This window comes from Caenorhabditis briggsae (assembly GCF_000004555.2).
Source record: "Caenorhabditis briggsae complete genome, chrV, whole genome shotgun sequence".
In the NCBI taxonomy this organism is placed as follows: domain Eukaryota; kingdom Metazoa; phylum Nematoda; class Chromadorea; order Rhabditida; family Rhabditidae; genus Caenorhabditis; species Caenorhabditis briggsae.
The window spans coordinates 953,463-968,635 of NC_013488.2; the positions used below are offsets into that span (position 1 = coordinate 953,463).

At 37.5% G+C, this 15,173-nt stretch overlaps 6 protein-coding genes across 6 annotated transcripts; 5 read left to right on the plus strand and 1 right to left on the minus strand.

The window, feature by feature from the left end:
• Positions 1-131: 131 nt before the first annotated feature.
• On the minus strand, positions 132-1,509 carry CBG11270 (the record flags this gene model as incomplete). The annotated part of the gene is made up of 4 exons (XM_002635011.2): positions 132-392; positions 652-834; positions 1,047-1,292; positions 1,339-1,509. The coding sequence occupies 4 exons, from the start codon at positions 1,507-1,509 to the stop codon at positions 132-134; spliced, it is 861 nt and encodes a 286-aa protein (XP_002635057.2).
• Positions 1,510-2,510: 1,001 nt separating this feature from the next.
• On the plus strand, positions 2,511-2,894 carry CBG26893 (the record flags this gene model as incomplete). Its single annotated transcript, XM_045236567.1, has 1 exon — positions 2,511-2,894. The coding sequence occupies one exon, from the start codon at positions 2,511-2,513 to the stop codon at positions 2,892-2,894; it is 384 nt and encodes a 127-aa protein (XP_045099186.1).
• Positions 2,895-4,057: 1,163 nt separating this feature from the next.
• On the plus strand, positions 4,058-5,773 carry CBG26894 (the record flags this gene model as incomplete). Its single annotated transcript, XM_045236568.1, has 2 exons — positions 4,058-4,333; positions 5,075-5,773. The coding sequence occupies 2 exons, from the start codon at positions 4,058-4,060 to the stop codon at positions 5,771-5,773; spliced, it is 975 nt and encodes a 324-aa protein (XP_045099187.1).
• A 1,907-nt stretch (positions 5,774-7,680) lies between these two features.
• Positions 7,681-9,248, plus strand: CBG11267 (the record flags this gene model as incomplete). The annotated part of the gene is made up of 3 exons (XM_002635010.2): positions 7,681-7,962; positions 8,696-8,833; positions 8,880-9,248. 3 exons carry the CDS (start codon positions 7,681-7,683, stop codon positions 9,246-9,248), a joined length of 789 nt encoding a protein of 262 aa, XP_002635056.2.
• A 2,531-nt stretch (positions 9,249-11,779) lies between these two features.
• Positions 11,780-12,619, plus strand: CBG26895 (the record flags this gene model as incomplete). The annotated part of the gene is made up of 3 exons (XM_045236569.1): positions 11,780-11,890; positions 12,153-12,311; positions 12,359-12,619. 3 exons carry the CDS (start codon positions 11,780-11,782, stop codon positions 12,617-12,619), a joined length of 531 nt encoding a protein of 176 aa, XP_045099188.1.
• An 841-nt stretch (positions 12,620-13,460) lies between these two features.
• On the plus strand, positions 13,461-14,556 carry CBG26896 (the record flags this gene model as incomplete). The annotated part of the gene is made up of 3 exons (XM_045236570.1): positions 13,461-13,550; positions 13,816-14,091; positions 14,140-14,556. 3 exons carry the CDS (start codon positions 13,461-13,463, stop codon positions 14,554-14,556), a joined length of 783 nt encoding a protein of 260 aa, XP_045099189.1.
• Positions 14,557-15,173: the final 617 nt, after the last annotated feature.

A 15,173-nucleotide genomic window follows, 5' to 3' on the forward strand; every position in this document is an offset into this window, starting at 1 on the left:
GTAGAAAAGTTGTACAGTATCATCATCGTAAAGCTCAAAGAGTACTGTAGCTGTATAGGGAACCAGCTGGTCGTTAGAGACGTTGAGAGCGTAGAGAAGGGCCGAGAGGGTTCCATCGTGCTGCAAACTTTTCAAAATTTAGCGTTTCTAATATTTTCAAATAAATTTACCGAAGAATACATCATCGCATTTTTCTCGGTCTTGTTGGCCTTGAAATCTTCCATATTTTTTAAAAACTCATTCACCAAGTAACCTCCTCTGAACTTTGCTTTTGTTGGCGAATTGAATTCTTGATTTCTAGTGATTCGTTTCAATTCACGGATGTGATCCATGATAGTGGTGCCGTTGAACACCTGATTCAACCAGCTAGGCTGTGGCATGTTATGGTCCAGCTGAAATTTATTTTTTTAGAAGGGAACTAGTTACTGTAAAACCTGTAATAGAAGGGCCTTTTGACAAGCCGAATTTTCTCAGCTCCTGTTGAAGATATAGAGAAGTTGTCAACTGATAAAATCACTTTTAATATTGTGATAAACAATTTTTCTGTTGACAACTTTTTGATATCTCTCACAGGAACAGAGATAATTGAGCTCAAACCAGACGGAATGTGGCTCTTCTATTGCAGGTTTCCCGGTAATACCAACAAAATACCTCTCTTTGAATATCATACAAATCATTGATATTCCAAAAGTCAATAGATTCCATTCCCGTTGTATTCTGAAGCCACTTGAACATTTGACCATACTCATTGTTGATTTGAGCAGCTATCGGAGATTCTTCTTGCTCGTTGGCCAAGTCGTAAGCTGGACAATCAACTTTTGTGGGACGGAGAAGCTGAAAAAGAGAAATAGATGCCGTAAAACCTGTAAGAAAAACGTCCCTTGCTTTGATCCAATTTATCTCGGTTCCTATTAACGATTTCAAAAAAATGTCATAAATTGTTTATCATAATTTCCCAAACATTTTATCAGTTGACATATTTTTGATATCTCTCACAGAAATCAAGAAAAACTAGCTCAAACTTGACAAAGGTATCTGAATCTCACAGCATCTATAGTCCCATACGCAGTTTGTATGGGTGTAGGCTGCCAATATCGGAGATACGAAGACTCCCAAACACGATCATCCACTGGTGGAAATAGACCAGCAGACACCCCTTGAGCAGTTTCTATGGCTCTTTCCGAATCGGAAGATAGAATGAACACTTTGTTTTTGTTGAAGACGGGTAGTACTGTAGCTCCATATCGTTGTCGTAACCAGATGCCAAGTTCAACAGCTTGCCAAATTCCTTTCTGAAAATTAAAAAAATCAACTCGTGACCCAAACAATCCCACTCACATTGGTCAACTGATCCCATCCACGTGGCCAGTAGGTCTCATTGTACCTATCCTTGGGATACGGTAGATCTCCTGGAGCTCGATCTCCGTGCCTCCAAATCGCTTGCATCATGATTAAATTGGCACTATAGACATAGGTGAACACAGAAGAAAGAAGAAGAATGCGAATCATGGCAAGGTTCACTGAAATGTATAAAAAAGGATCAAATAGGAAAGTGTGAAAAAAAAGAGAAAGGGAGGCAGATAGATTTAAAAGTTTATGTTCGAAAGTTTTGATGTACTCGTGAGAGAGAGAGAGAGAGAGAGAGAGAGAGAGAGATAAAGGAAATCTAGAACACCGTAAAACCTGTAACAGAAGGACCTTCATGATGTCAAGTTTGCCCTCAAGTATCTCGGATCCTGTACAAGATATCAAAAATACGTCAACTGATAAAATTTTCATGAAAGTTTGATAAAATATTTATCAGTTGACAACTTATTTGATATCTTTCACAGGAAAGAAGATAAATCAATTCAATGAAATCGTAGGTTTTTCTGTAAATTTTATTTTGATCTACAAGAAAAAATGCAGATCAAAGTTTAGCGCGAAAAGAAGCTACGACACAGAGATTCTCATTTTTTTTCCAGACAATTTTTTTGGATTTTTTTTTATTTTCGAGTTTTTAAAAATGGCATCTAGGTCCCGCCCCCAAAATACTGTATTCAATGTTATTAATTTCTGTAAATTTTTGGTCGAATTTTCTGAACCAAATTTTTATTTTTCCATGAAAATATGATCGCTAGCATCTCTCGAACCTTTTCCATGTTGACAATACAAAAATATCTTCTCAAACAAAAATATCTTCTCAATTTCTCTCTAATAGAGTAATCAGATGTTGGAACTCTTTACCCGCCAAAGTGTTTCCGGTGAAGCCCTCGTCAGCGGCTTTCAAAAATCGACTATTATCCTGTGAACTAAAACATTTTCTTGTCTTGAATTCAACTAATTACTAACTCGGTTTTCCTCCATCTCCCATTTAATACAAATGTATGTCCCTGTTATATCTCCTAGTTTCATAGACATTTCACGTGTTAGTATTTTTCTCCCCTTCGTTGAAATAAATAAATAAATAAATAAACAATTGCTGATGTACAGTATCCTTTTTAAATTCATAATATTTACAGCACATCAGAATGTCCACCGATCCGTCTGGTCCAACGTCTCCCGAACCAAAGAGAACTAAAATCGAGGAAACTGAGCAAGAAGAGAAGAATGTGGAAATGGAGACAGCAACAACTACAGAAGTCGCCGAAGAGCCACCAGTCCCATTAAGGAAAGAAGACGTGGAACCAAAGCCGAGCACTGGATCAGAGACGGATCCAAGCTCGGCACGCACCTCGATTCTCCCTTCCAGAACATCAGATACAGTCGGCGAAGAAGTTTCGATCAGTATTAATATCAGTGAAGCCAAAGATGAACCGACCAAAGATGAACCGGATGGTGTTTCTCGAAGTGCCACGACAATCACTGAACACAGTTTGGAGAATTCGGATGAGGAGCGAACAATGGTTGAGTAAGTGCCGCCAGTTCAAGGATCTCAAGTTCAATGGGAAAAAGAGGAGGCTCCAATTCCGGTTATCACCAATCAACCGTTGCCAACGCCAGCTCGTAATCCAGATCGCAGAGAGAGTGCAGCGGGAGACGGATGTTCGAATTGTTGTATTCGAACATCTCAATAACTTATTTCAATTATCATTTCTTGTAATTATTTTGTGTCTCTTAATTTGTTTATCAAGTATTCTAGAAGTATTTTTGAATGAATAATAAGGACGTTTTGGAATTGCGTTTTGAAGATTTCAGGTTCCCCTAAGAGGTAGTACAGGTACCAATAAATAGAAGGGCCCTCTCCACTGTCAGATTCGAGCTCAATTATCTCGGCTCCTCTAAAAGATATCAAAATTTAGTCAATTGATAAAATATTGTTCGTAAAATTATCAACATTTTATCAGTTGGCACATTTTTGATAGCTTGTATAGGAACCGAGATAATGGAGCTCAAAGGGCACGTGTAGGGTGGGTTCCTATTAGAAAGGAGGGGAACGTTTGAGCTTAATTATCTCGGTTTCTATAAGAGATATCAGAAATTGGTCAACTGATAAATTATTTATCACAGTATCATCAACACTTTATTGGTTGACAAATTTCAGATATCTCTCCTCATAGAAACCGATAAAATTATCTCAAAGAGCACGTATAGAGTGGTTTGAGCTTAATTAAGGTTTGAGCTTAATTACCTAGGTTCCTATGAGAAATATTGAAATTTGAGCAGTTGATAAAATATTGTTTGTAAAATTATCAACATTTTATCACTTGACACATTTTTGATAGCTCTAATAGAAAACGAGAAAAATTGGTCTAAAGTTACAAGTTAGGGACCATATTACAGGTTTCACTGTAGCTCATAGCTAAAAAAAAAGAAGAAAAAAGAGCAAGAAAAGAAAGTGAAAATTCTGAAACAAAAATTTCAGAAAAAAAGCTAGAAAGTGAGTCTAAAATAAAATTTCCAAAAAAAAACAATTTTTGATCTACCGGCTAAAATTTGTTGGCGGGAAGTATGGATCTCCGGGAAAAAGAGGAGTGATTCAATCTCATTTTTTCCTTTTCCCGGACAATTTTTTGTTGTTTTTTCTGCTCTTTTTTCCATACAAATTCCCAATTTTCATCAATTTCAGCACGTCAGAATGTCATCTAACCAACCAGAGCCAAGCTCTTCAAAAATGAAAAATGAGGAAGAGGAAGAATTGAAAGTGAAAGAGGATGAGCAAGAAAAGGCAAGAGAGGAGAAACTACTTTTGAATAAAACGATCTGTCTCCGGAGAGCTACGAATACACCGACGTGCGCTCCAATGTCATTCGACTACATTCTTGACGAGCCAGGATCCGATTTGAGATCGTACACTTCGGTGTCACGACAAGGAATAAGGGATTTAATTTTAAATGCAAAGGAGGTGAACCAGGTGAGTAACAATATGCAATACTGGTCAATGAGAAACACAAAAAAATAGTTTTTAGTTGATTTTTGGTCATTTTGCCAGTTTAGAGGAGTCTGGATCTGGCGTATCAGGCTTCCGATCACTTTGAATGTCTTGGAAGGTGTAAAACAGTCAAAGATTGAAAACCTGGCATTCACAGAATTTTTTGAAAACTTTTAGCTTTTCAGTTGCGATTTCTTAAAGACACCCACTCATGGCCTGTTTTTGTACTGAAAACGTGGAAAAGCAGGTGTCCTTCAAAAATAGGCAATAGCTGAAAATTTAGAAATTTTCAAAAAATTCTATGAATGCAAAATTTTCAATCTAGATCTGTTTTACAGCCTACAAATTTTTCGAATTGATGGGAAGCTTGACAGTCTAGCTCCAGACTTCTGAAAATGACCGAAATGAACGAAAATCAACTGAAAAATACGTTTTTGTATATTTAAACTTTGAGCTCAATTATCTCGATTCGTGTGAAAGATATCAAAAATTTGTCAACTTATAAAATGTTTATCATATTAAGATAAACCATTTGTTAGCTGATCAAATGTTTCTATCTTTTACAGAAATCGAGATATTTGAATACAAAGTTGACGATTCGTGTGGGCTTCTATCTTAGTTTCTGATAAAAAAAGAAAAAGCTCCAGTGTCGGTGTGCAAGTTGCTTCTTCTAGAAAATTCGAAATTTCTAATTGTGGACTAATAGCAAACCGGTTTTTCCAGCTCTACTTTGGTTCTACACCAAACTTGACACTTCAAAATCCAAACGAGTTTCCGTACGGAAGTTTTACAACGGAACGAGCCGAAGCTCCAAATGCACTCTCACCTAAATTGGCTAAAAGAAAGGAGATTTCCATGTACAGAGAAATGATTAGCAGCTGCCAAATGACTGATACGATGAAAAAGGAGCTGGAAAAGAATGAATCGTTTACCAGATGGCAGAGAATCAAAAATGCATATCGAAGGCTATTGGCGATTGACAGAGATATTCATTTGAGATTTGGTTGGTGGGTCATAGAAGAGCCCCAAACGCTTTCTCATTCCGGACACACTTCTGTTCTTTGTACAAGATCAAACACTTTGGCTGATGAGGTGTCGATCGCAGTGGATTCGATTGGGTCTCGAAGTGCTCCGATTGTGAAGCAACGTGGGTCAGGGGACATTCAACTCGAGGAGAGTTTGTACCAAGATGTTGATCCAGAAGGGGATATCATTGAGCCTGACAGACCAGATACTCCACAAGTTGATGCTCCGGAATCCGCTAGAAAAGGGGAGGAGAATCCAGAAGATCGTGGAGTTCAGGAGCCGCTAATTCAGCAAGAAGCTGTAGCTCCAGCTCAAGGAGCTCAAAGGAGAAGTTCGAGTATTCGTAATAGACTTGCGACGGTTTTCCCTTGTCTTATGCCACGAACCAGAGACTAATAGTCTTCGACTTTAATTTTCTTTTATTTTTCGATAATTTTTCTAATATTTAAAAACATATTCTCGAATAAAATTTGATGACGTGACGATGTTAAAGGAATAGTTGTTTGGCGAGAAAGAACCTAGGTATGAATTATCAGGAGACAAAAGAAGAAGAAGGAGATGATTACCTAGCTTCCACAAAAAAAAAACGAAAAGAATCTAGGGGAAAACATGCATTAACGTTTGGATCCACCCACGAACACATCACTTTTTCGATTTTAGTTTAGTAGCTTTCTTCAACAATTTCTAGCAAATGCAAGTACGCTCTAGCGAGAATCCATCTGAATTTTATCAGAAAACCCAATAACCCCTTCTCATGGAAACATAAATAGATACCTCAACGATGTTGTTGAGTGTCACCTGGCTGTGAGTCTAGAGTTACCCATTATTCCCCATGGAGCACAGTTGCCATTACTGATACGGGTGGTCGTCCAAAGCCTACGCTATACGCACACATTGAGCTCATTTATCTCGGCTCTTTTGAAAGATATCAAAAAATTATCAACAGACAAAATGTTTATCATGATATCACCAATATTTTATCAGTTAACGGTTTTTTATAACTTTCATAGGAACCGAGATAATTGAGCTTAAAGTGAACTTTATCACTGTCTGCCTCTGACGACACGCCAGTCTCGAGAAACTGACTTTCAGCTTGGCTTAGATTTCAGAAAAGCAAAGTTCCTTCTTAGAAATGGCTAGGTGACGCTCACATCAGTTTCCCAAAAGCTCCTTGCCATTTTCAGAAGTTTAGAGATTCTCAATTTACTAGCCCTATTGAGAATTTTGTCAAGTGCATCGTCTATCATTTGACAGACATTCTTATAGCTCCCCGTTTTCCTGAATATGTTCTCTCAGTTTTCGTTCACTTCTACTTGTCTAACACGCTGACGACACACATGTTTTCATTCAGAAATCGATGTAATTTTAGTGTTTGATTATAGCCTTTTTCCCCCGATGGGACTAGGCTGCTTATGAATTTACCTAGCGACGTGTGTGGTCGGAAAACTCCAGGCTTCTACTTTGAAACAACAAGACAGGCTCATTCTAGAAAGTTTTTGAGGAGATATTTCTGAGGAAATTCGTTGTTTTTTTTAATTTATGAAGCCCACCCAAATTGTCCTCTTTGAGCTGAATTATCTTGGTTCCTATGAGAGACATCGAAAATGTTTCAGCAGATAAAGTATTTATCATAATAACACCAATATTTTATCAGTAGACAATTTGTTGATATCTCTCATAGGATTTGAGATAGTTGAGCTCAAAGTTAACTGTTTGGATGTGCTTCTCTTTTCTATTGGAGAAATTACGTTGAAGAACTTTGGAAGATTTGTCTAACTTCAACATTGGGAAATCTGAAAAGGCAGTTTAAGACAATCTCCTCTAGAAATTACTGGAAAATTTATAGAGAAAAAAAACTGGCTCAAAATATAGGAGACTCCTCTATTACAAATTTAAAACTTGTAAATTTGAGTTTCTAAATGTAAGAAATATTTTTTTTATTTTCAAATACCTATAGCAACAGCAAAACTTTAGCATTAACCAAAAATTTGTTTTTAGGGAAAAAAAACTAAATACTCACTTTTATAACTTTTGAAGCAAAACGAAAAAAAAAATCACGGCCAATGATTCCTAATCACAAATTAGATGGAAACTTTTATGAACAAGTTAGATGAATCATGCGGAAAAAGATACCACTAATAAAACAGAAATCATCATTTTTCTTCCTAATTATTCTTCTCGCTTGTCTGGCGTCTCTTCTCATGTCCTCACTCTTCTCTACTTTTTCATTTTCAAAATTGTGACGTCTTCTTCCTTTTCGTCCCTATTTTACACTCTTATCATATTCCTACTGAATTCTAGCAATGGCGTCGTCCGGACCATTTGGATCGATTCGAAACAAAAAGGATGCGAATAAGAAACAATTTGAGGATGAGCAAAAAATGCGAGAAGAGAAAGAAAGAGAGGATCAAGAGCAGTACATGAGACAAGTTGAAGCGCGTAATCGAGAAAGAGAAAAAATGGCGAGACGAATGGAGGATACACCAAGAATCGATATTCGGAGTGAAATGTTTCTGGAAGCATCTTCTGGAGATGTTCCAAGACCAGCGACATCGTTAATGAATCTCAAAGATCAGAAAAAAGTGGTGAGTTTTTCTGGGGGAGGGGGGTAGTGGTAAATGGGTGATTAGGGTAAAGTCTAACATAAAAGACAAAAAGTATCTCCAAACAAATGTTAATGAAGTCGGACTTCTAGGAATTGTATCTTTTTACTTGGTGTTCCATGTATTCAGAAACCAAGACTGTAAGAAGTGAATTACCGCTAACCCTTTAGTAGAAGGGCCCCCATATTGTCAAGTTTGAGCTAATTCATCTTGGCTCATATTCAAGATATCAAAAAAAAGTTTGACTGGTAAAATGTTTTGTATCTTTCACAGGAAGTGAAATAACAAAGTGGAAAGTGATCTTTAATTACAAGATTTACGGTAATTATAAAAACCGAAACTAACAAATGTTCTGGATTTTGCTCTCGAAGCATTTTTTCAACTAACAATGTGAATTTTCAAAGGTTTTCCCAAAAACCTTTCCAACATTCGTGAACTATGAAATCAGTAAAAACCTATAATTTTAAAGCATTTACACAACATATTTTAAAACATTTTGAGAGTCGAAGTTTTTCGGTTACTGTCAGAGCAATCAAAATTTCTGTCACTGATAAAATATTGGTGATATTATGACAAACAATTTATTAGTTGACAACTTTTTTATAACTTTGACAGGAGTCGAGATAAATTGGCTTAAAGTTTGGGGGTATTACCGGTTCTAGGGCTGGGAACCCCTAAGATTTTGAGTGATTTAATTAAAAATCAAAATTTCCAGATGAGATCAATTTCATCGGCTAGACTCCCCACAAGATCTGCTCTCGAAGTTCCGGTTCACCCAAACACTTTGTCCGCTCCAGAACCGCCAATGGAACTTCAAGTACTAAATTCATCAGGAGCATTATCTATACTACAGGTAAGTATATCGTAAAAAAGAAATTTCTCAATTCCGAAAGTTTCAGGAAGAACCTGCATTCAATCTTCCTCAAGTCTCTGAAAAGAAGGCTCAGAAAATTGATGCGTTGAATCTTTCAATGAAACGACAAGAAGCGAAAGGACTAAAAATAGAGAGGTCTAGCGATTGGTCAGCTGAACTTGGGTCTGGGCACTCTTCAGTGGGACCACCTTCAGTTGTGGAGATCGAGAGGAAAAATGAAGTCATGGTTAAACCCGAGATTCCAATAAAAGTGAAATTAGCTGGAGAAAAGAAAGAACCGATCGACTTAAATTCTTCATCATCGGAAGTTCAATCTACTCCTGTTCAACCTGCTATAGTTCCGACTGAGCATCTGATTCCAGTTCAAAAGAGCAAATGCTGTTGTATAATGTGATACTAATTTATCGGTAGAGCGCGTTTAAAAAATATTTCTGTAAAAAACTTACCTCCTATATATTTGTTGTAGTATTTATTTTTGAATAAATAAAATTTTTAATGACGCACAAAAATAAAGGACAAATGGAAAACAAAACGGCGATGAGACTACATTGGTCGGTTGGTTGGTTTAAATAGAATATTTACACACCCGAAAAGATCATTTAGAGACCCCATTGATTTTGGATGGAGGAAAAAAGAGTGAACCAGATGGACATATGAATCAGAATGCAACTGTTCTTTGTTTACATGATCACATCTAACATGCAGAACTTCACCAGAAACCAAGGCTGTGCAAAAAGGCGGCTGGCCGCGGCCGGCCTCAGCCGCGGCTCGATTTTTGAGGCCGAGGCCGGCCGCGGCTTTTTTGTGAAAGCCGTGAAAAGCCGCGGCTAGCCGAGGCCGGCCGCGGATAGCCTCATAAAAACGTGTGAAGTGAAAATCAATTAGTTTTTGAATAATTTCGTTTTTTTTATTTTCAAAAAAAAATCTACGTTTCTCATGAAACAATTATTCAAAAGGCCGTGAAAAGCCGCACGGCTAGCCAGGGCCGGCCGCGGCTTCTTCGAATATTTTTTCTGAAACCGCGGCAGGGCTCGGCCGTAGTAAAATCCGGCGTGGCACAGCCTTGCCAGAAACAAATTTTGTTCACTTGAATGGTTTTCATACTTTTACCAGTCGATTTTTCCAGGTCACCCGATTCCAGGCCATCCAGGTCACCCGGATCCAGGTCACCCGGATCCAGGTCACCCGGATCCAGCTCACCCGGATCCAGCTCACCCGGATCCAGCTCACCCGGTTCCAGGTCACCCGGATCCAGGTCACCCGGATCCAGGTCACCCGGACCCAGGTCACCCGAATCCAGGTCACCCTGACCCAGGTTACCCAGATCCAGGTCACCCGGATCCAGGTCACCCGGATCCAGGATCCAGGACCTAGGACCCAAGACCTAGGACCCAGGACCTAGGACCGAGGACCTAGGACCTAGGACCGAAGACCTAGGACCCAGGACCTAGGACCGAGGACCTAGGACCCAGGATACCCGGGTCACCTTCTCTCGAGCCAAGAGAAGGTGAGAACTGATTCTTACTTTCATTTCCATCTTCTTTTATATTACTCTCCCAGATGTCAATGATTTTTAAACCAATTCACGTAGTCGTTTTTTTCTAGAATTTTAAGTTTGTTTCGAAGCTTTTTTTTGCCACGAGGGTTTTTTGAAATGTTTTTTTGATCACGTATAAACTTGAATTTTTACTTTTGAAATATGTGAAAATCCATGAAAAGAGAGTTCCTTTGAACCTAATTATCTTGTTTCCTGTTTGAGATATTAAAATTTTGTCAACTGATGAAATTTTTCTGATATCAAGACAAACATTTTCGCTTTCGAAATTTCTGAATATCTTTTACAGGAACCGAGATATATTTAGCCAAAGTTGCAAAATTATAGGCGCAGTGTGAAGCATTGAAAATGTCTGGATGCATTCACTGTGAGCATGAAACTCACAAGGGAAGGGTGTGAACCTAGGTTGGANNNNCCGGNCNANACCTATGTCGTTCGAAAGCTGAGAACACGCCCTTTCCAAATCTCTTTTCCGTTTTTGCTGCGGACCTACCAGTTTCGAGAAAAATAGGTTTTAAATTTGGGTTGCTCTGGATTTTCTACTGATTTCTTCAATTAAAATGAGAATTTTGGATCGCGTGAACACTAAATACTTAAATACAATTGTAACAATAGAAAATGTCGATTGAATGGCTCAGTGATCTAAATTTAAAACTTATTTTTCTCGAAACTGGTAGGTCCGCAGCAAAAACGAAAAACAGATTCGGAAAGGACGTGTCCTCAGCTTTCGAATGATATAGGTCTCGACCGGAAACTCCAACCTAAGTTCATAACCTTCCCTAGTCAGGTTATTTTTTGATAATTTAGTTTTTCAGAAACCATTGCCCTCCATCAAACAAAATGTTTCTGCAATCAAATATAAAAAATGAAGCAAAGATCATAACAACTTGTGTCACACGGAACTTCAAAATCTGAATCAGGAAAAATAAAAACTGCTCAAATTTCTGATTTAATATCTATGATAATTAGTCACTCTCTGCTCTTGTAATTTCAAATTATTTTTGAGGATTTTTATCATTCTTGTATGTGTTTCGAGAATTTCAATAGGCAATTTATAATGTTCAAATTATTTTTTGTTTAAAAAATGTTTTTAAAAAATTGAAAATTCTTCAACGGATTTATTATTTTCACATGAATCACATCTCTGAACAGCCTAAAGCAGGTCTATTGTAAAATTTTGCAGTTTTGATCTACCTACGCCGGAGCGCGCCTAACAGCAAAAATAGTTGTAAAAAACAAAATTGATTTTTTTAGTTTCAGTTGGTTTTTTCCTTTTTCTTTCCTTTTTCTGTTTTTTTTTCAATTTGTTTTATGTCGTCCAATTCTTGAAATGTCTGAAATTTGAATTTTCGATTTTTCAGCCTTCCAACATGACTGATAGACAAGAAAACTACGGATACAGAAAAGTCGGTCAATTTTTTGATCAAATGTTCCGCGAGAGGCGTGTTGAAGACTTTTTGAAGGATTTGAATGAATACAATGTGAGTTTTTGATTGGAATGTTTGCTGGGAATACTCTAATAGAGTGACACCCGGTGCGTCATGTTTGAACCCATATATCTCGGTTCCTAAAAAAGATATTACAATTTCGTCAACTGATAAAATATTGTTGATATGATGATAAACATTTTATCAGTTGACACAGTTTTGATATCTTTCACAGGAATAGAGATAGGTAAGCTTAAAGTTGACAACTTGAGTGGCCCTCTATTAAAAATTTTTTATTTATGTTTTGATTTTACAGAATCCAATAACGACAACAACAACAACAACACATTTGGACTCGAAACTTCAAATTTCAAATCTTGTTCACACTTTGTCTCCAACCATTCGCCTTATCCAAATGGGTAATAGATGGGACAACCCATCATCCGACGAGGTTACAGACATCTCAAGTTCATGGGTACTAACTAAATCTATCCGCCAAAAACTAAATGTCTTTCTTTCCAGATCAGCCTAGATCCCGACGATCAAGAAACAGAAGAACCATCAACGCTAACCGAAAGAGCATCCAGATTTCTGTATCAAGTCCTTTGTTTCGGACTCTGTCCAGCCAGACCGAGAGTTCCGGAGCTCAAAGTCACTCCACCTACTCCAAAGAACAAGGGAGACTCGGAAGCATCGAATGTGGTTGCCAATCCGATGAATTCATTGAAATTGCCGAAAAGATTTAAAGTGATGGCACCGTCCCGAGAGAATGTTGGAGGATAAGAAAAACGATAATTGGGATAATTAAATTACTTCCTGACACTAACATGTATTTTGTGAGTACCTTGAACTGATTTTTTGAAACTTTTTTTGATAAAAAATGATAACGATTGTTATTCAATCCCTTATTTTTTCTGTTATTTTAATGTTTCTTCTCAATGTAATTTACCTTGTGCAAAGAGCCTAACAACATCGAAGATTCTGAAGCTATCCGAACCTTGGCATCGATGAAACGTCCAAAATTTGTTGAAATCCCATCGCAAAATTCTCCCAAAAAAAATGTACAATTGAGCTACCGTAAATGCTCTGATAGAATCCCACCCTACATCACTTTGAGCTCAATTATCTCGATTCCTATGAGAGATATCAAAAATTTGTTCACTGATAAAATATTGGTTGCTTTGTGATAAATAATTCATCAGTTGACACATTTTTGATATCTCTCAAATCAACAGAGATAATTACCCTCAAAGGGAGCATACAGGTATTTAATAGAAGCCCGCTCTATACGAGCATTTTGAGCTCAATTATCTCGGTCCCTATGAGAGATCTTGCATAGGAGCCGAGATAACTGAGCTCAAACTGGACAAGGGGGGGGGGTGCTGTTCTATTACAGGTTTTTTTAGTATACTGTCTTTCTCCTCGAGTTGAAAATTTTTGATCTAAAGTTCATCTCAATGGAAGTTCAAACTTGTAATATTTTAATCTAGATCAAAAATATTCAAATTTGCGCGGGAGTTTTTAGTCATCATCTCGCCTCAATTTGTTTGTCTTCTTGTCATTTTTCTTGTTTTGTTTCCCCTGTTCCAAATCTCAAACTCCATCTATTTTCAGCAAGTCGAAAATGGCCGAGACTCCCAGCATACCTAAATTGAAGCAAATGTTCGGCAAAAGGCATGTCGAGGATTTTTTGAAATATTCAAACGATTACAATGTGAGTTTCCCTATAGTTTCACCTGCAATAGAAGGGCGCCCGAACTTTTAACTTTGAGCTAATTTTTCTTGGTTCCTGTCAAAGGTATCATAAAGGTGTCAACGGATAAGTTGTTTATCACAAGATCAGAAACATTTTATCAATTGACACAACTTTAATACCTTGCATAGGAATTGAGATAATTGAGCCTAAACGGAACAGTGTGTTGGGCCCTTCTATTAGAGTGTTAGCGGTATTCCTCTCGCAAATTTAGAAGTTGTTTCAGAAGCCATCAACCTCCGACTTCAAACCAAAACTATCAATTGAGACAAGAAGTTTTCCTCCGATTCCGAAATACATGCCATATTTCCTCCAACCTATCAAAATGCTGAATGAAGATAATCAGGCCCAGCCTCCAAACCCTCCGGTAGCTCCAGCAGAGGCGGCAAGAGTAGTGCAAGGAGAAGAGCAAGGAGGCCAACCGAAGAACAATGATGCACCTGCTCAGCAAGCCCCAGAAGCTCAACCCGCCAACCAACCGGCTCCACAGGTCAATACTCCGGTAAGCTTACAAAAAACCTGAAAAAATAATTCAGCATTTTTGTTCCAGAACTCAAGAGGCGCTTACTTTGCTTGCTGGAAGAAACCACCCGGACCTCATATATCGGTTCAATCTGCAACTTCAGTAGCCAACTCTGATGCTACTGATCAGCCAGCACAGCAAAACGCAGTCATGCCACAACCCCAAACCCAACTCAACATCTTCATAAGATTCTTGAATTTGTTCCGAAGAAATAATCAGGTCAACAATCAGGTCGGCAATGCCGCTCCTCCGGTGAACCAGATAAATCAACTAGCAGTCCCCGAACAACTCTATGGAGATGCAAGAAACAACGAAGCTGCCGATAATAATGCACAACCGGAGCAAAATAATGAAAATGCACAGAATGCAGAAAATGCTCCAGTGAACCCCGGACTGAATCTTGGACCAGAGCAAAAAGGACCAGGCACTCCTAGACCAGAATAACCGAATTGAAATCTGAAAAATAGTTTGATAAAATAAGCAACTAGCGTTATTTGATGTATTTTTAAAAGTTATTTATCTTGTACACTAATAATATTGTCTATTTCAATTATATATCGATATTTGATTTTTGCTTATTTGGAAATCTAATAAAAATTATAATAATTCGATAACGGTTTCAAGATTACTGTAATTATCAGTTCAAAATGTATTCTTTTTTAATTCAAAACTTTTGAAATTTTGATTCAAAAATTTTGAACCGCCTGAAAAAAAAGGTAGATCAAAAAATTTGGAGGTAGCGCGCGAAGTTTTGAGTTTCGTTTTTCTTTTTCAGATTTTGTCATCCTTTTTGATGAATTCGCTTTTTTCTCATTTTTACTGAAATTTTACCTGTAATAGAAAGGCCCCACCACACTGCCAAGTTTTAGCTCAATTATCTCATTTCCTATGCAGAATATCAAAAATGTGCCAACTGATAAAATGTTTCTGATATTTTGATAAACAATTTTTCAGTTGAGCACTTTTTGATATATTTCACAGGAACCGAGAAAAACTAGCTCAAAATTAAGGTGCCCTTCTATTACAGGTTCTTTTATGATACATTTAAAAATTATGTTTTT